The sequence below is a fragment of the Sarcophilus harrisii genome, chromosome 1 (assembly GCF_902635505.1).
Source record: "Sarcophilus harrisii chromosome 1, mSarHar1.11, whole genome shotgun sequence".
Classification (NCBI taxonomy): Eukaryota; Metazoa; Chordata; class Mammalia; order Dasyuromorphia; family Dasyuridae; genus Sarcophilus; species Sarcophilus harrisii.
Genome location: NC_045426.1, coordinates 106,115,208 through 106,140,214, shown reverse-complemented (window position 1 = coordinate 106,140,214; position 25,007 = coordinate 106,115,208). Strand labels below are relative to the sequence as shown.

Here is a 25,007-nt window from a genome sequence, read left to right as displayed (position 1 = left end):
TGAAAATATTCAATTGCTTTATTTTCTAGAGATCAAACCACCTTTTTACTAAAAAGTAAAAATTAAAAAAAAATCACCAGTCATTAACACACAATTTAATACACAAAATTGCTACATGTGGATTCCCTAAACTGGACAGTAGACAATAGAGAGTGCATCCAGGCAGCATGATATATAGTAGATAGGATTCTGCACTCAAAGTTAGGAATATCTGAATTCACAAATTTGCTTCTGACATTTATTAGCTGGGTGATTATGGGTAAATCACTTGTTCTGTCTGACTTTTAACTGACTGGTCCTATGCCAAGGTGAAGGATAACATACATTCTACTGGTAATAAAACCATAGTAATTCAAGGTGTCCCAAAAGTCTATTGCACTAAGACTTAGGGACACCTCCATACTGTCACACAGGTGACTTCACACAATTGTTATAAGCCTCAAATGAGATATATTACTTTAAAACTTCCAGGTGCTATAAAAAGGCAGTTCTTATTTTCCCTGAGGTATAGAATCCTTTCAAAACGTACGGCATTTTTACGTGGGCAGCATAGTAGATAGAATACCAGGCCTGGAATCCCGAGTTTAAATTCAACTTCAGACAGTCACTAGCTGTATGACTTTGGACAACTCATTTAACCTGTATAACTTCCTAATCTATGAAATGGAGTTAATAATAACATCTACTTCTCAGTGTTGTTATGAAGATCAAGTGAGATAAGGAGGCTAAATCAGTTGATATAGTGCCTTGGTACTTGAATTCTAGATACTGTTCTACTGCAAGTAAGCTATAATAATCTTAGTTCTCAGCTTCCTTTTCTTTAGAATGAGATTAAAGGGCAGGTAGGTAGTGCAGTAGAGCACTATCCTAGAGTCAAGAGGAATCTAGGTCAGTCTCAAATGTGCACTAGCTGTGTGATTCTGGGCAAATCATTTAACTCTGACTCTTGTGTGTTTTTGTGCATGTGTGTAAAAAGGATTAGGTGAGATGGCCTTTAAAATTCCTTCCTACTCTAACATTTTCTGGTTCAAGGATATTATAACCATCATTAGCATTAAGGTTACCACCAGAATCAAATTCGCTCTCTTGAGCAGGAAAAAATGCCAAAGGATTGAAGAAGTCCAAACTAGTTATTTTCCCCAAAAAAAACCCAGCTTGCTTAAATTAAATACAGACACGATAAGACTTTTGCAAAAACATCTGTTATCTATGATATTACAAAAGTAGCATCTTAGAGTAAGCCTAAAACTGTGTCGTAAAACAGAAAAAAAATTGGATATCCTAAAATGAACTCACAGGAGGACAGACAAGATTTGCACAAGTTGACCAATTATGGATTGGTTCCAATCTGTATTGTTAGAAGGAATACCCACATTGATGAAATCATATAATCACAGGAGTAAATGCTACTTATTACACAAGCTCATCCCAAGGAGGGTATGGAGTTTTGGCTAAGTCACACCATATAGGCCCTTTATTCTGCAAAGCAGATGAAATATGGTGGCCATTACCATTTAGGCAATCTTAAAGGGGAAAAGAACAAAATGTAGCCTGAAGTGAGTACATATGTGCATAGGGAAAAAGAGAATTATTATTGCCAAGTAGCCAGCCATAGTCCCACTAGGTCATAGTTTGTGGTGGGGGTGGAGGGGAGGAGAGAAGCAGATGGAACAAGATGATTATGTGCTGATTGTATATGAGTGTGTATTTGTGTATGTGTATATGTGTATTTTTTTCTAATCACCAGTGTTAATACTATCATTGTCTCTTCCTCAAGTAAACTGCCTCCTTGAATCCTTGGGCTTTCCAGCTACATATATCACAAGGGTTCCTGAGGTAAAGATCCCAACTTTATTTAACCACTAGAAGTACACCAGGGAAATATACACCCATAACCCTAAGTTTTACCTTGTATATGGATTTACTCCTGACGTCAGTGAGGTCCAGGCTGATGGAAATATAATCGACATTTGGAGAAGGAGGATGCAGGTGCTGATATCGCAGCCCCATTAGCAGAAACTCCTCACAGCTGACTTTGAGACTATCAATCTTCTTCAACCCTGGAGTACAGTTGCCACTAGGACACCTTGGATCTTTCCTGTATTCTAAAGGGAACAGATAATGCATTAAAACTTTCCTTGATTAAAAATGTGAGAAAACAAAAGGCAACATATGACAAAGCCTTCCTCTCATGGATTCCATGCCAGCCCCCCTTCCAGAAACCCACCCACAATGGTCATATGTTCCTTTTCATCAGACTTTATATCCACAACAGAGTTGGTGGTTATCCTCAAAGGGTGTAATTTGCTGAAAAGTACAATCAATTGACCAGGCCACAAAACTCTCATGAGCCTCTCTACCCCCTCAGGAAATGCAGTATCAGAAAACTAAATGAGTTATGTGTTCTATACCACTCAACCAGCACGTCCCTATTCATCTCAGGCAAATGGACTGGGGGCTCATTTCAAAGCAGTTTTTCTCAGAAGCTTCATGTGTGGCATATGAAGGTCAATGACCTCACAAGTTTAGTGAAAACAATCTGATTAGTTATCCTTTGGTCAAAGTCTCTCACAATTCATCAAGGCAGAGAATGTCAAATGTTCTCTCTTAGGACATCAATAGAACTATTCACTACCCATCAGGGATAAGCAATTATTTCCATTATCACAATGGGATAATTTAATTAAAGAAATAATCTCTTACCTACTTATTACAAGAATCTAAAGGGAGAGAGATGAGATCAAATAGTATGGATAGATAGATGGACAGATGTGATGGGACTGGGCTGGCCACCCCAAAACCACAGGCATAGCCTGCAGCCATCATCTGGAAAGTCAAAAAATCCACATTTTCCTGTTGTGTCCTAGCCACCCCTGCTTTGCCCCCCAGCTGTTCTGCAGGGCTGAAGGATTTGGAAACAAAGTGTAATTTTTTAAATTTAAGAAGTGTAATTGGGCTGGTTTCCTATTCTGGCTCATTATGAATATAAACAAAATCTAATCAAAGTTTCAATATAAAAATTTATAGAAATGTATGTTGAACCTAAATAAATATAAAAATACATCACTATCAAACTCTTTTTATTATCCCTAACCTTTATATTGAATGTTAATTGAATGAATGAATTCCCTGTTAGGAATTGTTTATTTGCTTTTTGAATAATCAGCCTGAACTTCTAGAAATCACTATAAATAACAACAAAAAAAAAAATTTGGACAGCAGCTTGAGCTGAAAAAAAAAAAAAAAGGTCTTTCATAACTATTAGTTGTCATCTTTCTATTCCATCCACCAACATCACCAACCCCTTCCATTGGCTAGAAGGGAATTAGAAGGGAATGTCAGGATGTTTTCCTGGTTCTGATCATTAGCTCAGTAGGTGTAGTTCCAAGTTAGCCCCCAGGTATTTGTGGGTGTTGAGAATGATGAAGCATGGAAAAAGAAATATGAAATGTGGACCAAAATGAGTTTGGGACTTGAAAATATTATTGGTGACATTAGAGACAGTGTGTGAATGAAGCAGAACATGACTGCAGAAGCTGAGAGAGTGTGGGGAATACTTATGCTTGTGAGAGAGACAGAGAGGGACAGAGAGAGAGTCAGAGAGATAGAGACACACAAAAAGAGACAAATACTAACTACAAATAGATCTCTGATAGTATATTAGTTTGTGGATTGGGTGTGGATTCCTGGCAACTTGTTTGTTTATCTGGATGCAAAGTAAGTTTGGGGATTGTGGGATGAATGGGTGCAGAAGCAAAAGGAAAGAGATATCTGAACAATATAATTCTGAGCCTTCAAAATTTCCACAGGGGAAAGGTATACGCTAGGAGATAGGTGGGGTTGGCTCAGACATAAAAGGGACCAACACTGAGATGAGCTCATGTGTGTGACTGAGCCAACATCACAGAGGGTTTTATTGACAAAGAATAATTCTCTGATTAGGATTTTGACTGAATTTCAGTATAGCTTTGGGCCAGTGGGAAGAAAGGGACAGGGAGAAAAGGAGAGATAGAGAAAGAGACAGAAACATAGAGACAGACAGAAAGAGACAGTGTGAAAGATGATGTGAGGAGAGACAGAGACAGAGACAGAGAGAGAGAGAGAGAGAGAGAGAGAGAGAGAGAGAGAGAGAGAGAGAGAGAATATATATTTTTTTGTTTTAACCCATGGTCATTTCCTTTAAAGGCTTCTTTCAATGACCAAGCATGGGCATGGAGATGATCCTGAGCTTTCAAAAGGTATACATTTGAGGCAGCTAAATGGAGTAGTGATGGAATTCAGAGCCTGGCATAAAATCTGACCTTAAGTCCTGAGTTCAAATGTGACCTTAAATGCTTGGTAGCTCTGACTCTTAGTAAATTGCTTAACCTTAGCCTTGTTTGCTCAATTTTAGAATGGTGATGATAAAAGCATGCAAATATCAGGGTTGTTGTGGAGAGCCAATGAGATAATATCTGTAAAAAGCATTTAACAAGTGGCTGATATTTAAAAGGTGCTATATAAATGTTTATTTTATTCCCTTTGCTAAGATGTACTGCATATAGGGTCCAATAATAGGCTCCGGTGTCTGTCATTAAAAGACCTTCACAATTAAGGAGACTCATTTAAGAGAACGGTAGCAATTAGATGATGACTTTTTTTCTTCAGAGCAATTCATCAAATCATCTACTGAGACTGGAATGCACTGAATTTGTGACTATATAGGAAATCACCCATACCGATAAAATCACATTGTTTTTTAGGGCTTAAAACAATAAAGAGCTTGGCTTTAAAAACTGTCAACTATTCTCCATTACCTATTGAAAAAAATTAATTGACAAGGTCTTTCACAGTTTGCTTGAAATGTTTTCTCTCTCTCACTCACTCCCTCCCCCCCTCTCTCTCTCTCTCTCTCTCTCTCTCTCTCTCTCTCTCTCTCTCTCTCTCTGTCTCTCTCTCTCTCTCTCTCTCTCTCTCTCTCTCTCTCTCTCTCTCTCTTCCCCATCTTATCCAGGCTGGACATATTCAGGGTCTACTCCCAGTCTGATCCCATTACTGTTCAGCACAGGACTTTTGAGCTGTTCTATTGCCGATCTGAATTACTTCTTCCTCCCCACCTGGTGACCACCCCTGCTCTCAGGACTCACTATATTTACAACAGACTTAATGCAGACCCCTGATCAGAGTAGTTGACTTTAGCCTGAGATTGAGGTTTGCCAACTTGAGCTTCCCTAGTAGCTGAGATTTTAGATTTGTACCACCCCACTAGCTCCTAAGAGTAGAATACATGCTCATCAGGAAAGAGATAATTCCATTTTTCTCATTGTATGTTCAGTGAATAGCATAATGCCAGGCATATAGTAGGCAATTAAATACTCACTAAATTTAATTGAAGTAGTACTTCTGTATGTGAACCTTTTGCTCCAATCAAAGCATTCTACCTACTCAATATTACCTGAATGAAGTCTGCTGGTTCCCACCTTTCTCTATGCTCACATTGTGCCCCTCTCTGGAATACCCTCTCTTTCTCCTATCTATGCCTATCTTATCTATGCTTTAAGGTTTATTATTCATTCATTTATCACTATAAATCTACTATATTTATCTATATATTTCAACAAATATAAAATCATTTTAATAATAATATTTTGAAATGGCATACGGGACTCGGGGAAAAAGCTATGGGGCTGGTCTCCTCGTGGTTCGCTTTGTTGGGGCTCCACGATGACAACCTGGCCATGGGCTGGTAGGCCAGTTTCTAATGGAGAGAGCCTTATGGTGCATTCCAGATTCATCCTTCTCTCATAATCAAAACTGAGCACATTCTTATCAATTGCTCTTGATAGGCCATAGAACTCAAGCACTTCCAGTGCTCTGGTGCTCGTCTGGATGATGCTACAATCTGGCTCCAGGAGATAAACTCGAAGGATAAAAGTTTCTGTGAAGGTTTCAGTCTCTGTAAATCTAGATAAGAAAGAGCAAAATTAGAACTTTTGCTGCCGCATACTGATTATCAAACAGATTTTTGATTGTTTCTTAGATTCAAGGCCAACTCTCATCCAAGGCACAAAATAGTCTGTTTTTCTCTTTCTACTATTCAGTCCCAGTCATCTTATGCTACATCTGTTTCTTAGAAGGCAGGAGGCACAGGGGAAAGTATGATGGAAAAGGAGACTTTTCAACATAATTACTCAGGGAATATATTTTGCTTGATCATGCATTTTTTGCTTAAAAGATTTTATATTTTTTCCAAAGGGTGGGAGAAAGGGGGGAAATAAAGCAAGGAAAGAAAGAAGGAAGGAAGGAAGGAAGGAAGGAAGGAAGGAAGGAAGGAAGGAAGGAAGGAAGGAAGGAAGGAAGGAAGGAAGGAAGAAGGGGAGGGAAGAAGGGGAGGGAAGAAGAGAGGGAGGGAGGAGGGTTAGATTTGGAAGAGAAAGACTTAGATTCAAATTCTGTTCACTTTCTACCGGAGTCACCCTGAGCAAGTTACTTAATATCTCCAAGTCTTAATTTCTTCATCAATAATAATAACAGATAAGATTTGTTTTGTGCTTTGGAAGTATGAAAAGTACTTTTAAAATATCTTATTTGGTCCTCACAATCATACATAAGTAGTAAATGCTTTCATTAACCCTCTTTTACAGATGAGGAAACTGAGGCTGAGATAGGCTAAGTGATTCTCAGAATCCTACAACTAGTTAGTGTCTGAGGCAAGATTTAAAATGAATTCTGGAAGAAGTGCAGGTTTAAACATGTGAAGCACATAAAACCCAAACTTGATAATCCAAACGTATAACAGTAAAAGCTTTGACTATATTCTTCTCTGATTCAAGTTGGGATCCTAGAAGCCCAAAATCATTTCCCATGAAGGAAGTTCTTTGGCTCTGTCCACTGCTGAACAACCTCTTGTACTGGAGTGTGCTTGGCCCATCCAACTACCTTAGAATAATTACCCACTGATCAAAGCATACAATAGTTGTACAGCATGAAAATTGAGACCAAAACAATGCGGCTTACCTGTAGAGTCTAAGTTTAACAGCATCTTCATCTAGGATTGGGCAACCATTATGAGTATACTTTACTTCATTAGGAAGGAAATGACAGTCAAATACCTAATGCATGGTGAATAAAAAATAAGTACTTATAAGAAGCATGGCACCATAGTCTATTCTTTCAAGCTGCCTACTAATTGCATAGAGAAATGTGTGGGCTGATGGCTATTTAGTCTAACAACCATGCATGAAGAGGTTTACCCTCCATACACCTGTGTAGACAGCTGTGCCATGCTCTAAGTATACCTGGTACATAAAAATTGAAACTTACCAAATGAATGCATTAAAGAGTGATTATATGCATCAGCAAATGCTTGTTGGATTGGATTGGATCACAAAATTATTTTCATACTCCGCTAGTGAATTGGAAATCTAATTCAATTTACAAAAATTTAATATACATATATGTACAACAAAACATTTACTTTATCTTCATTTGAATACGTATATTGTATGCAAATACCCCATAAAAATTATGCCTATTTATATATTCTCCAAAATTTATACATGCATATATACTCATAAAGGGAAAGGGAAAGTAATGTTTATTCAGTGTTACCATGTATGAGGCACTGTGCTAAGAACATTACAAATATTATTTAATTCTCACAAGAACTTTTGAAGTAGGTGCTAATACTATTCTCATTTCTCATTCTTTCTTCATGATTGAAGAAACTGAGATAGACCTTATTAACCATATTTAAAGGTTAAATAACTTTTCCCCCAGAGACATCATTAGTTCCTCTTTTTTCCTGACTTCAGGCCCAGCTCTTCTGGGCCTCATAGCTGCTTCCACCTATTTAACTATCATTCTTTCTACCTATGTACATATCCATCTACATATGTGTGTATGTGTTAATATATAAGTGTATATACACATGCATATATATGCTTTTAACAAAGCATATTGTTTTTTTTACAATGATTTTATCAATGAGATACAGAAAGGCACATAAATTATACATATGCACATTGACATATGTGCAATATGCATATATGTACATGTGTATACGTATATATATTTATAATTATACATGTGTATTATAATTATACTTATATAATTATACATAATTATAAATACACATGTATATAATTATATATAGACATACACACAAACACATACATCATCATTATCATCATCACCAGCATCCTTTGTACTGCAAGATGAAGCCCCTGACACTGGTAATATGTATTTGTTTTTAGAATTTCCATTGTATATATTCTTCTAAATACTGTTTTTATTAACCTTTCCATAGCAGATAGCACAGAAGAGAATAAAACAATTTATTGCAACAAACAATTGCATTTGTTAAAATTATACAAATTTCATTGTTGCAGTTTGACCACATTAAGTGAAAAAATGGTAATTATTTACTTTAGGAACCCTCGAATCTTTTTAAAAAGGACTTCTCTAATCTTTAGCTCAGGTCTATAAAGAAAAGCTATTCTAGGCATCTCATTTCTCAGTGTTTGATATCTGGGTTTGAGTTTGAAAGCTTACCTTTCCACAATCTTAAACATTGTCAGTCAATACAATCCACTCTCAAAATAAGTTTATCACTAATAGAAATGATTTTCCCCCCAGAGACATCATTGGTTTCTCTTTTTAATTGACAACAAGGAAAAAGATAAACAAAAGGCCTTTCTCCATCTTACTGACAAATAGTCATTGTAAAAAAGAGACAATCTGCTTTGTTAAAAGAAACATCTGTTTTATGCTTCCTAATATGTTTTCCTTTTATAAAAAGCGACAACCATAATTGTCTATAAATTTACTAACTAAAACAAAAGAGAGCTAAATCCTTTTCTAATTACTGTCTAGCTTTGTTTTTTTCCACTTCAACTGCTTTTCAATTACAATTTATAATTAAATTGTCACACATTCCTAACTCATTACTCACTTTAATGACAGTGAACCAGTTTAAACCAGAGACACTTTCTCAATGTTGCATTTCCTGTAAGATATGGGGTTGGAGGTGCTTTGCCATTTCCAAAAAAATGTTTGATGAGACATTTCAGCATGCATAGTAAGCTCTTACTATGTGCTTGGACATGTAGAGATGAATTCCTCATTCTTAACAAATACAAGAAATTTTGTGAGAAAGCTAATTTCTAAAACATAGGAAGATATGGAGTCCTGGAGTTCACCTAATTGAATATATCAAGGGACATCATTGAACAGAATGCACTTTGTGTGTGCCAATCTAAATCCCTTTTCAAATATCTGATAGGAAATTAAACCTGTTGGTTGTAAGACAAACTTCAGTAATGAAATAAAAACGCTAATTGAGCAGATGTTAAACAAAACATTTTCTGTGCAAACCACATGAAACTGTTCATTACCCAGCAGGGTATTGTTAATACAATTGTCTCTCCAGAAAAGTGGTTTATACAAGCTTTGGTCTGAATTTACTATTAAATTCTATTAAAAAAAAAAACCTGATTTTGTGTCTGAGCCTCCTTACTAAGGAAAATGTCATGAAAACTGAATCCCTAAGGATAACTGAATGAGTCTAAAGGAACATGAATACAATTACCAACAACATTTGACCTTTGATTAAAAAAAAAATTAATGACTCATCCTTGCTGTGAGTTTACCAGGAAATATCAGAACACAATATGAAGAGCTTAATGACAGCTTTGGAGATTTTTAAAATCAACGATTCTGCATAATTCTAAAAGTTTAAAAGATATAGGTTAAAATGAAGGTGAAATTCCCAATAATTCATAAATTTATACAGTTCTAAAAGAATTTTCTGAGTCTGACAACCATTATTTCATCAGATTTATCCCTAGAAAATATATATTCTGAAAGTTTTAAGACATACTTCCATTTTCTTCAGAATGTGCAAAAGGAGGCCAATCAGTTTTCCAATAATAACAACAATGAAAACAACACTATAACCCAGTGAATAGAGCACTGGGCTTAAAATCAGTAAGACAAATTTAAATCCTGTCTCAGATATTTATTAGCTGCATGATACTGAACAAGTGACTTTACTTCTCTCTGTCTCAAATTTCTCATCTTTAAAGTAGGGGTAAAAATAGCACCTTTGTACAAGGGTTGTTGTATGGATCAAAAGAGATCACTATTAAAGTACAGTTTCTAGCACATAGCTATTATTATTGTTATTATTAGAAAATAATTATTAGATAACCTAACCTATTATTAGATAACCTAATAGATAACTTATTAATAGATATTATTAGATAATTATATAATAGATTATTGTTATTATTAGATAATTAGAAGTGCTTTGCTAACTTTAAAATGCTATATAGATGCTAGATATTATTATCCAATGACAAGATGATCCCCTAACATCCCTTCCAGACCTTAGTTCTTAATTCTCAATCTTATGGACTAGATTGTCAAAAATACAAATTAATGTGACAGGCTGAGGGGTGAATGGGCAGGTTTTAAAAGTCCACAAGAACTGGGAACTATTGCCTGAAGCAGCTGTGGTTGATCTTTCTTCAGCATTTTCAGTCTCATCTAAAGCTCTTTGGCTGGCAAATTGAAGCACAAATCTGAGAGCAGTACAAGCTCTTGGGAGATTTTGAGTATCTGATTGCTGCCACAGAAGTTCTGAATACACCCAAGGGTGTCCTCTCTGTGATGTTGTGATTCTTTCTAAATTGGGCTAGAAACAGAATGTGATGATTTAAAAAAAAAAAGTCCAAAGCTAACCATCTGAGTTAAAGAGGAAAAAAAAACTGAACCACTTTTAATTTTGTCTGAGGCACCTCATTATCCTCCTCCTGTGTCATTTTAACAAAACTTTGAACAAAACCAGCCTGCTTCAGCCAGTGGAGGGGATAAGGATATTCTCAATTCAGCAACATGATTTGGGCTACCCAGTCCTTCCAGCAGAACGACATATAGTTTTGAGTCCTACATATATTTTTCTTTAATTTGGGGGCAAAATGAAATCTACATGAGGGAAAAAAAGCTAGTGGTTTTGTTAGCGCTACTTTGGTTTTCCTAAGGTCACATGTGTAAGTGAATGGCAGAGCCTTAAAATCAGTAAGAATTGTTTTTTTTACTCCAGTTCCAATGCTTATTCCCTGGTGCCATATTGAGAGATGTTCTCATTATTCTCTATTTACAGATGAGGAAACTGATGCAGACAGAAGTTAAATGTCTTGCCCAGCGTCATACTCCTAATCCGTATATAAGGTTAGATTCGAACTCAGGGTTTCCTGACTTCAGGTTCAACACTCTTTTGTGCCACTAGTTGCCCTTAGAAAACTTTGCTGCTGCTGCTGAAGATGATGATGATATGATAAACATGAAGATGAGAATTATGATGATGATGATGATGATGAGGGCAGCTAATATTTACATATGCCAGGAATTGTGCTAAGTGCTTTACAATTATTATCTCATTTGATCATCACAACCACCTTGGGAGATAATACTATCATTAGTCCCACTTTAGAAACTAGGAAATTGAGTCCAAAAGGGGTAACTTGCCCAAAGTCACACAGCTATTAAATGTCTGAGGTCACATTTGAACTTAGGTATTTTTGACTCCAGGTCCAGCACTCCATCTACTGTGCTTGCTAGCTACCTAATATGATTTAGATGAGATTTACACAAAGAAACTTACATACAATTTTAGAACATACCTATAGCTACAAACATGTCCTTTTTTCTCTCTTGCCTTCTTCCTCTTCTTATCCAACTCCCTTTTCCCTTCTTCTTCTATATGAGGCCTAGCATCGACAGGCTTGACTTTGTTTCTGGTGATATTCAAGACTCAATTCCAGATTTTATCTGGAATATTTATTTGCTAATTTTAATGTGCTTCTGCTAGTGAATGAATTCAAGTCTGGAAAATCAGTACTCACTAAACAAATAAAACTACATACACACATATATCTACATATAGTGCTATGCAACAGAAAATACCTGGTAACACTTACCTGTGGAGTAAGTTTCCCAACCCTTTGGGTTATTGGCTCATTCAGCACAACTTCCACTTTGCAGGCATCTTTTTCCTTTGGTATGGAAAACTTTAGGTCCTCCCTTGACAGAAAAGCAGAATGACCCTTTGCCACCTTCATCCCCTGGTTGACACTAATGAAAGACGAATTGGTACCTTGCAGAACAAGCAGCAGGCAAAGAAACACCCCACCAGATCCAAGAAAGTTCATGTTATCACGGGATCACCAGCTTCCTTCCAGAAAAAAGGCTTAAGTAAGAAAAGGTTTCCTTTTCTCCTTCGGGACCATCAACACATATTCCAAAGGGCCAGGCTAGGAGAAGGATCCAGACAACATGCACAGAGATTGCTGTAAGCTCCCCCTTCTTAAAATCTGGAGAATGAGGCCTTTCAAGAAATCCTGGAGCTTTTTTAATAAAACTCGTTGATCAATCCTGACAACGCCAGAAAGATTAATAGGCTTTCTGAGTGCTTTTCTAATCCTGCAAATAGGAGAAGGGGTAGGGGAAAAGGAGAGAGAAAAAAGAACAGCATTACTATTCTAGAGATCCAAGTGACAAAGGAATCTTTCAAACCTTCTCTCATTTCAGGTAAATTAAAAACAAATAAACTAACCTGACCTCTCAGCACATCTGAAAGGTGATGGGGCCAACTCATTATCCAGCTTGTGGGATACTGGTTTCCTGAATTTCTTAAAAGCAATAGTGATGGTGATTGGGTGGTCCCCTAGATCTTGACCTCAAGATAAATGGATATAACTTATTCCCTCTTAATCTGGAGAAAGTTACTGAACTCCAATCTGCTATTTCTTTGTCCTATGAAGAAACTACTAGCTACTTGTTTTATCAAGAGATTAACTTCCTCTGCATATTGCTTGAAAACTACTATGCCTAGGCAAGTTTTATCATTACTCTGTCTCAGTTACCCCCATCTATAAAATGGACATAATATACTATCTTCCTCCCACCCAACAGATCTGTTTTAAAGAATAACATAATGTAAACAAAAAATTTGAAATTATAAATTCTATTTAAATTTTTTAACAATGTATTTCACATTTATCTGACTGTATATTCCATGACAACCACTGAAGCACCTGAGGTTCAATTTGTGATTTAGACTACTAATAAACTTTTTTTAATTATATAGATATAGATATATTTAAATTGATACCTGAGAAGAGTATACTGATCAATATGATCAATATGTCTCTTAGAATATTTTTCTTTAACACAAATGGCTATAAAGTTTACAATATTATACTTGGGAAACACACCCCATTGCATCCATTGATTTATAAGCAATGTGTGACATTCAAATTGATAAGCATTTATTAAGTCCTACTATTTGTAGGGCACTTATGGTAGATTCTGAAATAAAAACCTAAAATGAACGACAATCCCTCCCCTCAAGTAGCTAATTTGCATCACTTTACCCCTAAAGGAATCATTCATTTTTGATGGAATTACCAAGTACTATATTATATGAATCTAGATATAGATTCATGGCTCTGCTTATATATAACCAGTCTAGGTGCCCATACATGTCTGTGATGAAATGAATAGACCAAGTACAAGTCTGGTTCTCAAACTTCATAAAATCTCAAAATTTGAAGGGACCTGTGGAATCATCTTAATCCAGTTTATACCAGAACAAGAATCTAATCTAGTTCCCTAAACAAGATTCTTTGTAAAGAAAATGCTTGACCTTTGTCCTTTGATCCTAACAGATTTTTAATCAAGAATAAGGTTTGGTGAGGGGAACATGTGGAGGGGAGGGGAGGGCAGGGTATGTGTTCAGCAGAATGATAATTTTCACCCCCATCAATATTGTATCAATAGCATATGATTCTTTCTCTTAAACCCACAACAGAGAATATCTATGCTCTGAGCATACACCAAAATATTCAATCATAAAATTTTCAATCATAAATAGGCCATACTCTATCAAGAGGCAAAAGCTCCCCAGATATTGAATGAATTTTTGCTGAAGTAAAAAGAAGAGAATGTAAGATATTTAAAGACAAGGATCATTTTACTTATTGTCCATGTCTCCAGGGTCTAGCATAGATGTTTACTCAATTAAATTGAAGAGAGGCTAATAACTATGTTAATTATGTATCCATTTAGGCTTTACAGGTTCTTTACTTATATGAGGATGGATCATCCACATATATTAAATTAAATATCTAACTATCTTAAGTAGAAGTCAAAATATCCACTTTTTAAATTTCACACTCCTGCAAAATACAAGAACCTACATATTAAATCCCTGCTCAAATTAAGCCTAGTTAAAAGTTTGCTTCTAAAGTTTCAGCAACAAAGATGTTTTTAGAACTAAATCTAATATCAACTTATCTCAAGTTCCTAGGAAAATCTATTTCCTCTACTTCTTTTGTTTCAATTCTATACCTGATAGTGTGGTTCTGCATTTATATATTATGTGTAAGAATTAGCATTACTTTTTAAAATGTATTTTAAAATATACTGTGTAAAAAAGTATTTTTGATAATATCTCAGAATGAGCTTTTTTGGAGAAGTCAAATACACTGCTCTAATAAGAGAAATGTAAGAACATCTAAAAAAAACACATCCTTAGACAAAAATGAAAGAAAAAAAAAAATACAGTGCTGATCCTGGACTGAAAATACCATGAAACAGTGTGCTGGACTCATAAAGTCATTGTCATCATAGGATCAGAAATTTAGAACTGAAAGGGAGCCAGGAGATTATCTAGTCTAATTCCTCTGGTCTATGGATGAGGATGAGTCCCAAAGAAATAATGTGATAGCAATACAGATATTAAGAATAAAGATGGGATTTGTACCCAGGGCCTCCAACTTCAGAGCTAGCAAACTTTCTAATCTACCACATACCCTCTCCACAGTAAAGGTGATCCTTGTCTTTATCAGAGTACAAGATTCAGGTAAATATGTCTTTCCTGATATACCTGACACATAATATGACACTGTTGAACACAAATGGATTTCTGTTCAGTAAGAAATTATTGATGTACACAGTGAGTGGCTTTGATTTCACCATTCAGAAAAGGAGTTGCCAAAGAATTCAGTTTATACTTCCCATCAGCTTCCCCTAAACAGAGACAGGTATGTATGTTTTCCTAGAATTGTGTTTCCCTGCCACCCACTCAGTCACCATCTGAAACAAATTCCCTTTGAAAACCAAGGAATGTCTTGAATTATATGATGGGGGAGTGAAGCAAGTGCTTTGATCTGGATTCAAGTTCCTGATCTTGGTATATATATGTTGTCAATTACTAACCTCTCTCTCTCTAACTACCACCACCGTGACCAACAAACACACACACACACACACACACACATACCACCTGTAAAAAGAAAACAAAAATGTCATCATATATCTCTGTCACAGAGTGAATTGTTTTCCAAATTTGCATTTTATGATTCTAAAAAAGGAATTTCAATTTAGTATTGCCTGAAATAAGAAAAAGACCAAAAATAAATTAAGGCAATGAAAGTATGCAATGTTTCCTGTTAGAGATTCTGGAAAGCTAACCAACACTGTTTCAATCCATCTCTTCATTAAAAGGATATCATAGTAGTTTGGAATTATGCTCAAAAAGTTATCAAACTGTGCATACCCTTTGATCCAGCAGTGTTACTACTGGGCTTATCCCAAAGAGATTATAAAGAAGGGAAAGGGACCTGTATGTGCACGAATGTTTGTGGCAGCCCTTTTTGTAGTGGCTAGAAACTGGAAACTGAATGGATGCCCATCAGTTGGAGAATGGCTGAATAAATTGTGGTATATGAAAATTATGGAATATTATTGTTCTGTAAGAAATGACCAACAGGATGATTTCAGAAAGGCCTGGAGAGACTTACACGAACTGATGCTGAGTGAAATGAGCAGGACCAGGAGATCATTATATACTTCAACAACAATACTAGATGATGACTAGTTCTGATGGATCAGGCCATCCTCAGCAACGAGATCAACCAAATCATTTCTAATGGAGCAGTAATGAACTGAACTAGCTATGCCCAGAAGAAGAACTCTGGGAGATGACTAAAAACCATTACATTGAATTCCCAATCCCTATATTTATGCACACCTGCATTTTTGATTTCCTTTACAAGCTAATTGTACAATATTTCAGAGTCTGATTCTTTTTATACAGCAAAATAATGTTTTGGTCATGTATACTTATTGTGTATCTAATTTATATTTTAATATATTTAACATCTACTGGTCATCCTGCCATCTAGGGGACGTGGTGGGGGGTAAGAGGTGAAAAATTGGAACAAGAGGTTTGGCAATTGTTAACGCTGTAAAGTTACCCATGCATATAACCTGTAAATAAAAGGCTATTAAATAAAAAAAAAGGATATCATCTATTTCTTGGCCTTGTTTTATGGGAAAGGATGGCTTTTTCCATACCCATAAAACATCTCATTGTTCTTCAACTTAGGCATTCAATTTTGCTTATCACTACACAGTCAAAGGTCTTACTTTCCTGTTCAACATGAGATGGAAGCAATAGCTGATTTTTCAAATTACATGGTTAAACATGTTCCTTAACTCTAGAGATATGGCCAAAGCTTAAGCAGGTAAAGAAACATGTTCTGCCTAAGTACTAAAATCCGGATATACAATCATTTTAAAAGTACAAAAGAGAGAGAAGTGAACTGTTTATTCTAGTATCCCTTTAAATACCATATCTAGGGAAGGCTGGACAAATTTCTCTTAGGCAGAGGCCTTTACCTCTTTTATGTCATGGATCCCTTTGGCAATAAATTGAAAATTAATGTTTTGTCCTTTATATTAATGTTTTTGACATATTTATTTTTATTTTTTTAATTTCATTTTCTTTTTTCCCATTAACAAAAGTCTACCTTCTTTTCCTCTCACTTCTCCTTTTAGCAAAAAACAAAAATGAAATTCTTGAAAAAAATGCATAGACAAGCAAAACAAATTCTCATAGTAATATCCAAAAAATATATGTCTCAACTTTCACTGTGCTGCCATCACCTTTCTGTCAGGAAGTAGGCATCATGTTTCATTATTAATCCTGTGGGATTATGATTGGTTATTGTGCTAATCATTTCTTAAGTCTTTCAAAGTTGTTTCTCTTTACAATGCTATTGTTACTGTATAAATTGTTCTAGTTCTGATCATTTTACTCTGTATCAGCTCACTTAAATCTTCCCATATTTCTCAAAGACAATTCCTAGAATAATAACATTCTATCGTATTATAAAAAGATCGTTAAAAATATTTGGTTATATGGGTTGTTTTATTCTTTCTTTGATCCCTTTAATGTATAAACTGGATAGTGGTATCATAAAGATATGCTTTTAAGACATAGTTTCAAATTTATTTCTAGAATAACTGAACCAAATCACAGCTCCTCCAACAGTGTATTAATATACATATTTTCCTGGAAGCCATGTAATATTTATCTTTTTCCTGTCAACTTTGCCATCTGATGAGTATGTCTCAGGGAGAAGGGAATGTAGGAAGAGAGGGATATATAATTTGGAACTCAAAAGATATTTTATCATTTAAAATTTGTTTTAAAATGTAATTTAGGGGAAAATAAAATGTTATATGTAAAAAAGAAAAGGTATTTACTGAGGAATTGTAGCATGAGTAACAGTTACAAAAGCATTTTCATCAAACCATAGATATACTCTCCTCTTGCATATACAAGGTACCTGGAAAAACTAGGTTCAAATATAGTATAGGATGATTGTGGGGCCCACTTTTAGACAATGTATGTGATAAAGGGCAACTCACAGCTTATGATTATTAGAAGTCCTTTTTTTCATATTGTAGAGCCTTCATTAATTTCCCCTTACATATAATTCTCCAAGGCTTCAGAGTATTTGTCTCCTTATGGAGTCCAAAGCCGATATTCTTCTCCACCTTGAAATCATACTTTCTGAAGCTAACTTTAGAGTTCTGAAGCTAACTAGAGTTTCAAGTTGTCATTGGTGTGTCAATCAGTTCCCCATGCAGATGTTACCATTAACGACTACTGTAATGGATGTTACTACCAGCATTGAGAAACCCTCTCCTTCCTCCAAAAATGATTCCCTTTCACGAGCCTGGACTCTCAGTTCCTGAATTTAAAATTGTCTGTCACTTGAATGGCCCTCTATTCAAATGACATATTATTTCTATGGAAGTCAAAAAATATAACTTGATCTTCTCAAACAGTCCCAAGATGTTTCCAGTACAGTGTCATCTGCTTTCCTCTGATGATCCATAGTGATATAGTCTTTTCAAAATGATGAAATACTTTTTCTACATATTATAATGACATTATAGGAAAATTCCTTAATACCAAGTTTATTTTGCAGATTGATTGGTTAAAAGTGATGGGCTGTAAAACCATCTCCTATATACATTATTTCACTGGCACATTATAGCAAGTCCATGAGGCAGTGACTATGAAAATTATTTTTCAATTTGTATATGGGGAAACCGAGGCCCATTGAGATTATTTGCTCATAAATACTATATTACTAAGAATTAAAGTTGGGACTTGACTCATGTTTTCATGATCTCAAATCTAGTATTATTTCTACACACTATTTCTATGCTGCTTTTCAAATAAATATAGTAAATTTAAATTTTGTAGAAGCAATTTTGTAGAATCTCTTATTTATGTAATAAGAGCAAGAGGATCTCAGTTTAAAGTCAAACAGTTGAGTAGATTGTTAGTTTTTTCTTCTACTATTATTTCTTCTATGAAAGATAAAAATACTACTATTTGCCTCATTTCATTTCTTTCAAAATTCTGCTTTCTCTCTTTAATTATTTTGGACATTCCTGCTACAGTTCCACATTCTCTGCAGAATCCATATGGTTCTGTATTTCATCAAGTATTGATTCAATTTTTTTCCTTGAAATAACTCTTTAGAGATGTATGTAATTTTTAAATGTTTTGATGAATAATTTTAGTATTTTCCCTTTAGAATTATCTTTTTGTGCTTTAGGGTATTAACTGATTTTTCTGTCTCCTGACACCTCTAGTGATTTGTCTTCTTTCCTTATATTCACTTGTCACTTATCTTTTGATTCCTCTCCCCTTGATATTAGGTTAACATCAAGGATTGGATAGCAAAACTGTCTCTATCTTCTCCCATGATGGGAAACTGAATTTTCATCATCCTTGGGCCCTGCCCCCAAGTAATTTATATGGAAACAAACTTGTTACTAGCTATATTCCTGTTCCCTTACATGGTTTGAGGTCCATCATATTGAAACCTCTCCAATTCCCACTGTTCTTTAGTCCTCTAGCTGAGCTGAGTCAGTTCTTGCTGTTTTTTGAAGCCTGAGGAAGGGCTGAATGAACTTTCCAGGCATCTGCTCTCTTGGAATTCCCTACCCCTGAAGGCAGCCTAGGTAGAAGAGATATAGAAAATCCATCTTCTTAATATGTTTGGGAAGAGGTAAGATCCAATGCTTATTTCAACAGGATGCTGGGATAAGAGAAGAGGTGAAGACAGCAGAAGAGAGTGCTGCATCAGGAGGGCCATTCTTGAGGAGGTCCCTAAGTACAAATATATGGATCACTTTGGGCCTATTTGAGTGTGAAGGTTAGTGAATAAAGGATGCTAAGTGGGCAATGCTATAGATTAGCATTCCCTTCAGTTAATTCTTAATGGCTGTTACCTTAGTAGATTTCTTGTTTTCTCACCTTATAGGAACAGCTGTAATTATGCTACCTTTACTACATAATTCCTCTTTGAGAACTTTTTTGAAAGTTGCAAAGACTAGGGAAAAAATATCTGGTCCTCCATTTTATTGATAACATGACCCATATGTTTCTAATTTTTACACTGTATTTGTGATACATTTTTAAAAGGTCACTGGGCTGGGTGTAGAGAAATTTGTTAGTCTGAATATTCATATACACTTTTAGAACATGGACTTCTGGGCCTAAAGCCAAGTGCCACGCCAGACCATCAGCCACAGTCTCCCCTTCTACCTTCTTTGGACTGTAGATATAACCTCTTATAGGGTAAGAAAAGAGTTAGGGAGGGGGGGATATAGGAGGAGGTAGAAGTAAAGACAGGACAAGTACCCACCAAATAATCCCAAGGGAGGCAATAAACTGCTTCTTAACCATTTATTTCTGTCTTAAGTTGATTTCATAATAGAAACATTTTTTTTTTTGCATGGTTTGTGAGGTTCAGCTGTTTCCTAGCACGACACAGTCTTCATGCCCTGCCATAAACAAGCTTCAAACCAGCTGGCCCTTTGCCCACCACTGCATATTTTCTTCATGAGAAAATTATACATATATATATGTGTGTGTGTGTGTGTGTGTGTGTGCGTGCGCATGCGTGTGCGTGTGTACGTGTATATATGTATGTATATACATATATGTATACATTATATATACTAAATCTAAATGTGAGGAAAACTTCTGAAAAGTGAAAAAAAAACTTTCTCTGGATTGCTCTTCACAAATTCAAACAAAACTTCTTAACTTCTTTAATCAAGTTCCTTTTCTTGAGAAATTTCCTGAACAGAATAAAATAATTTAGGAATGTTTCATTCTTCTTGAAAAAAAAATTTAATAGTAGTTTTCCCATAATGACACATCCTGCCTAGCTGTCAGAACATGCGTGCTTCATATTCTGTATAAACATGATACTTCTGTTACTAAGCTGAAATAATCTGTCCATGCCATGGAAAAAAATAGGCACCAGCTGTAGGATAGCCTTGCCATGCAGAAATAGGATATAGTCACGGATATGATCATTCTGCTTGTATTTTATTCAAAGTCTCTACAAATCAGAATAATTCTTATAGATATTCTTTCATTCGTCATACTGTGTAGTTGATGTAAGCACCTTCAGATGTATTACCCCTTGTTTTCACAGATACATGAATTACCCAATTGGAGAGAGAGAGAGAGAGAGAGAGAGAGAGAGAGAGAGAGAGAGAGAGAGAGAGAGAGAGAGAGAAAGAGAGAGAGAGAGAGACACGCAGAGATAGAGACAGAGAACCAGAGACTAAGAAAAAGAAAGCAAAGTATTGAAAGTTGATAGACAGAACTTGAAAAAACCATTAGATCATTGGCCAGAGATGTGATGAAGGTCAATGGGAATCTGACTTCTGTTTCATGATTAAATCTTCCAAATCCAAGTAACTATGATAGCTAATATGAAGGAAGAAAGGGGGGAAACAAGCATTTATAAAGCACTTACTATTTATCAGTCATTGTGCTAAGCACTTTTACAAATGTTATCTCAATGGATCCTCACAACAAGCTTATAGTTTAGGAAACTGAAGCAAAGAGATTAATTAACTTTCCAGTGGCATACAGCTAGTGAATGTTTGAGGCTGGATTTAAACTCAGATCTTCCTGACTTCAGGCCCATGCTCTACCCACTGTGCCACTTAATTATCATCAGTTGACATGAATGTTTAGATGCATACATATATATATATACATATGCATACATATATGTTCACATATACATATACACATGTCAATAATGTGGTATAATTTTTTAAACCTCATCACTAAAGAATAGGGAGATCATAAGACCCCAAACTTCAAGATAAAAGGGAACTTGGAAATTATCTAGACCAACCCCTTCATTTTATAGATGAGGAAACTGAGACCCATTGAAGTTGAGTGGCAGGGTCACACAGGTAATATGGAATAAAACTGGTATGTGAATTCATGCACTCTGACTCCTAATGAATGAATCTACTTTCCAGTATACTAGGCTGCTTCCTTTCCCAGTTAAGTCAGAAAAGCTTAAAGTTTAGATATGGTTATAATAACTAGTATTGATTCAGTACAATTCTTTAGAAGCTAAACTGGATCTGAATCATAGCATAAGTTGATATACCAAAGAACAATAAACCACTTGATTTCCTTGGTCAACAACTAACTAGTAATTTTGGATGAATAATTTATCCTCTTCCTCTATTTTCCCTGACTGAAAATTGGAGGTGACAATGCTAACTATGTTATCAAGGCACTGAAGACCAAATGAGATATTAAAAGTGAAATACTACTCTTTCTTCAGTGGATCTTCAGTAGATCTGTCATCTGTCATCATTTCATATAATTCCTTCAGAGCAACCACATAGCAACCTTCCATACACTTAGGAAAAAATGGAAGCTTCCAAGTTTCTGTGGCCTCTCCATGTTTCCATAAAACTAATATTTTTCACCTAAATTTTTTTTTCTTGTAAACCTTTTGCTACTTTTACACAGCACTTTGGAAAGTACTTTCCTAACAACTTAGTAAGGTAGGTAGGATGCATGTTATCTCAGACAGGGGAAGAAACTAGACACAGAAACTAGACTTGCTACCTCCAGACTCCATGTTTTCACACGTTCCTCCATTTTTGGAACTTCCAGACCCTTTCTTTCATGAGCCTCTTAGAAACCCTTATTTCTTTCTAAGCACAGCTCAGGTGATAACTCATAGAGGATAACCCATCTCTCTCTTGACATCACTTTATATTCATATGTTCTTTGTGTTGTTTGTGGTGTTCATGGCATGTCCCAGACTGAGTTCAATTGTACACAGTAACAAGGTTATGTGATAATCAACTGTGAGTCAACCAAATATGTTGATTCTTTTCAACAATGAGGTGATTCTGGCAATTCCAATAAACTTGTGATGGAAAGAGCCATCTGCATCTAGAGAGAAAACTATGGAGATTAAATGTGGATCAAAGCATTGTACTTTCATCTTGTTGTTACTTGTTTACTTGCTTGTTTTTTTTTCCTTTCTCACGTTTTTTCCCCTTTTAATCTGAGTTTTCTTATTCAGCATGACAAATATGGAACTATGATTAGAAGAACTGCACATGTTTAACCTATATCAGATTGCTTCCTGTCTTAGGGAAGGGGGAGGGGGGAAGAGAGGGATAAAAATTTGGAACACAAGGTTTTGCAAAGGTGAATGTTGAAAACTATCTTTGCATATGTTTGGAAAAATAAAATGCTTTTGAAAGAAGAAAAATGAGTTCCTCTCATTTTTGTCTTCATATATACAGTGTCTGGGGGCAACTAGGAGGTGTAGTGGTTAGAGCACCAGTCCTGAAGTCAGGAGGACCTGAGTTCAAATGTGGTCTCAGACACTTAACTTCCTAGCAAGTCGCTTAACCCCAATTGCCTCAGCAAAAAAAAAAAAAAAAAAAAAAAAAAAAAAAAAAAAAAAAAAAAAAGAGTGCCTTGAGAGGATGTAGATGATAAAATAAAATTCCTGCAGCTCCTCTCTTCCTCCCCCAGTCTAAAGTAAGTTCCTTGAGGGCAGGGGCTATTTTGCCTTTTTTTGTTCCTTTATTTTGTTTTTCTCCTAACACATGCAAAGCCTAGCACTTTGGGTACTGGGTACTTAATAAAGATTTGCTGAATCAAATTCAATTGAATACAGGTGGTATCAGAGGGCTGGAACCCAGGTTTACTAACTCTGAATCTCTTTTCATTACAACATGCTGCCTCACAATGAATCTCTGAGTTTTTTCTTTTCTTGGAACTTTTCAAATGAGACAAGATAGCTAGGTGACACAGTAGATAGAGTGTTGGGTTTAAGTCAGGAAGACTTGAGTTCAAATATGGGCTTAGTTACTACCTAGGTAATCCTGGTTATTTCACCCTGTCTGCCTCAGTTATCTCATGTGTAAAATGAGATGGTGAAGGAAATGGCAAACTACTCCAATATCTCTGCTAAGAAGACCCCAGATGGGGGTCACAAGAGTGGACAAACAACAAAAGTCTCTGAAAAAGACTTCATATACTCTAAAATACAACATAAATATCAGCTGCTATTGTCATTATTATTATTATTATTATTATTATCATTATTATTCTCTTCCCTCATGCTGTTATTGACAAAAGACTACAACTTCAAGAGAATATATGGTCCAACTCTATAGGCAAGATATTGTTAATTCCATTTCATACATGAGGTGACCAAGAGAAATTCATTGATGTGCTTACAATAACACAGGTCATAAGTTTTTTCATGGAATCTCAGAGTCGATCATATCAAGCTTATGATCTATCAAAACCTCTAGATCTTTTTTCCATGTAAACTGCTGTAAGAAAAACTATAATAATATGACTGAAGACAATGTTCCAACTATGGTTAGAATAAAAAGGTATAATATAGCGAAACCATCATTTTATTCATTCTAGATATTGTTACCTAAAATCTTGTTTGCTGTTTTTTGGCTTTTGCAGCACATTGCTGATTGACATTAAGGTTATGATTCATCAAAATCTTCATGTCCTTTTTCTATAAACTACTGTCTAGGCATATTTCCCCTATTCTGTTTTTGTATAATGGATTTTTTAAAACCCACTATAGGATTTGTCCCTGGTTTTTTTTTTCTTTTACTAGATTTGACCTAATGTTTTAGACTGCTGAAATCTTTTTGGATGCTATCACCTGGCATTAGTTATCTCTACCAGATGGCTTTATGCCATCAGTAGATTTTATGAGCTTACCTTCTTTTCCATTATCTAAGTCATGAATGAGGAATAAAAGGGGAGTTAAATGTCAAGTTTGCCAGCTGCTAATGCAGTGTTTTCTCTACCCCATCCTATGACTACTGAGTTAATGAATTTTAATTACAGAATTATCTTAAAACCCTTACCAACATTGTCAGTGGAAACAATCTCCATGGCTGCTTCTGATCACTATCAGTGAATTCTGGAGAAAGGATGGGTGATAGGGAAGGAAGTAGAAAGTAAAGAAAAATTTTCAGGAAACCAGCTGTATGCTCAATGAGAGTGAACATTTCTCTAAAACATGCAAACTGAAAGTAAAACATGAACAACTTCCTTCTGGTTTTCTAACAGCAATTCATTGTTTTTCCAGTTCAAACTTCACTGGAGGCAACAGCTGCTCAAGGATGTAGCTGTTACCTTAAAGCCTGCAATTAGCAGCCTTAGCTTTTGACTTCTAAGAGTGTGCTGATGCTTTCTGCTCCAAACACTAAGATTAAAAGCCTCCAGCAAACAAGCTACTTCATGAATCTGAAAATGCTCCTTT

At 35.6% G+C, this 25,007-nt stretch overlaps 1 protein-coding gene across 5 annotated transcripts in view; it reads right to left on the bottom strand.

Moving 5' to 3' along the window:
- FREM1 (FRAS1 related extracellular matrix 1) overlaps window positions 1-25,007 on the bottom strand; it is a 151,654-nt gene that overhangs the window by 113,645 nt on the left and 13,002 nt on the right. For all 5 annotated transcript variants that reach the window (XM_012543371.3, XM_031946382.1, XM_031946431.1 and 2 more), the window contains exons 2-5: window positions 11,961-12,462; window positions 6,997-7,091; window positions 5,642-5,943; window positions 1,909-2,105 (exon numbers count right to left, since the gene is read on the bottom strand). In XM_012543371.3, coding sequence (XP_012398825.1) covers window positions 1,909-2,105; window positions 5,642-5,943; window positions 6,997-7,091; window positions 11,961-12,191 — 825 coding nt within the window. In that variant the 5' untranslated portion in view covers window positions 12,192-12,462. The remainder of the gene's footprint in view (window positions 1-1,908; window positions 2,106-5,641; window positions 5,944-6,996; window positions 7,092-11,960; window positions 12,463-25,007) is intronic.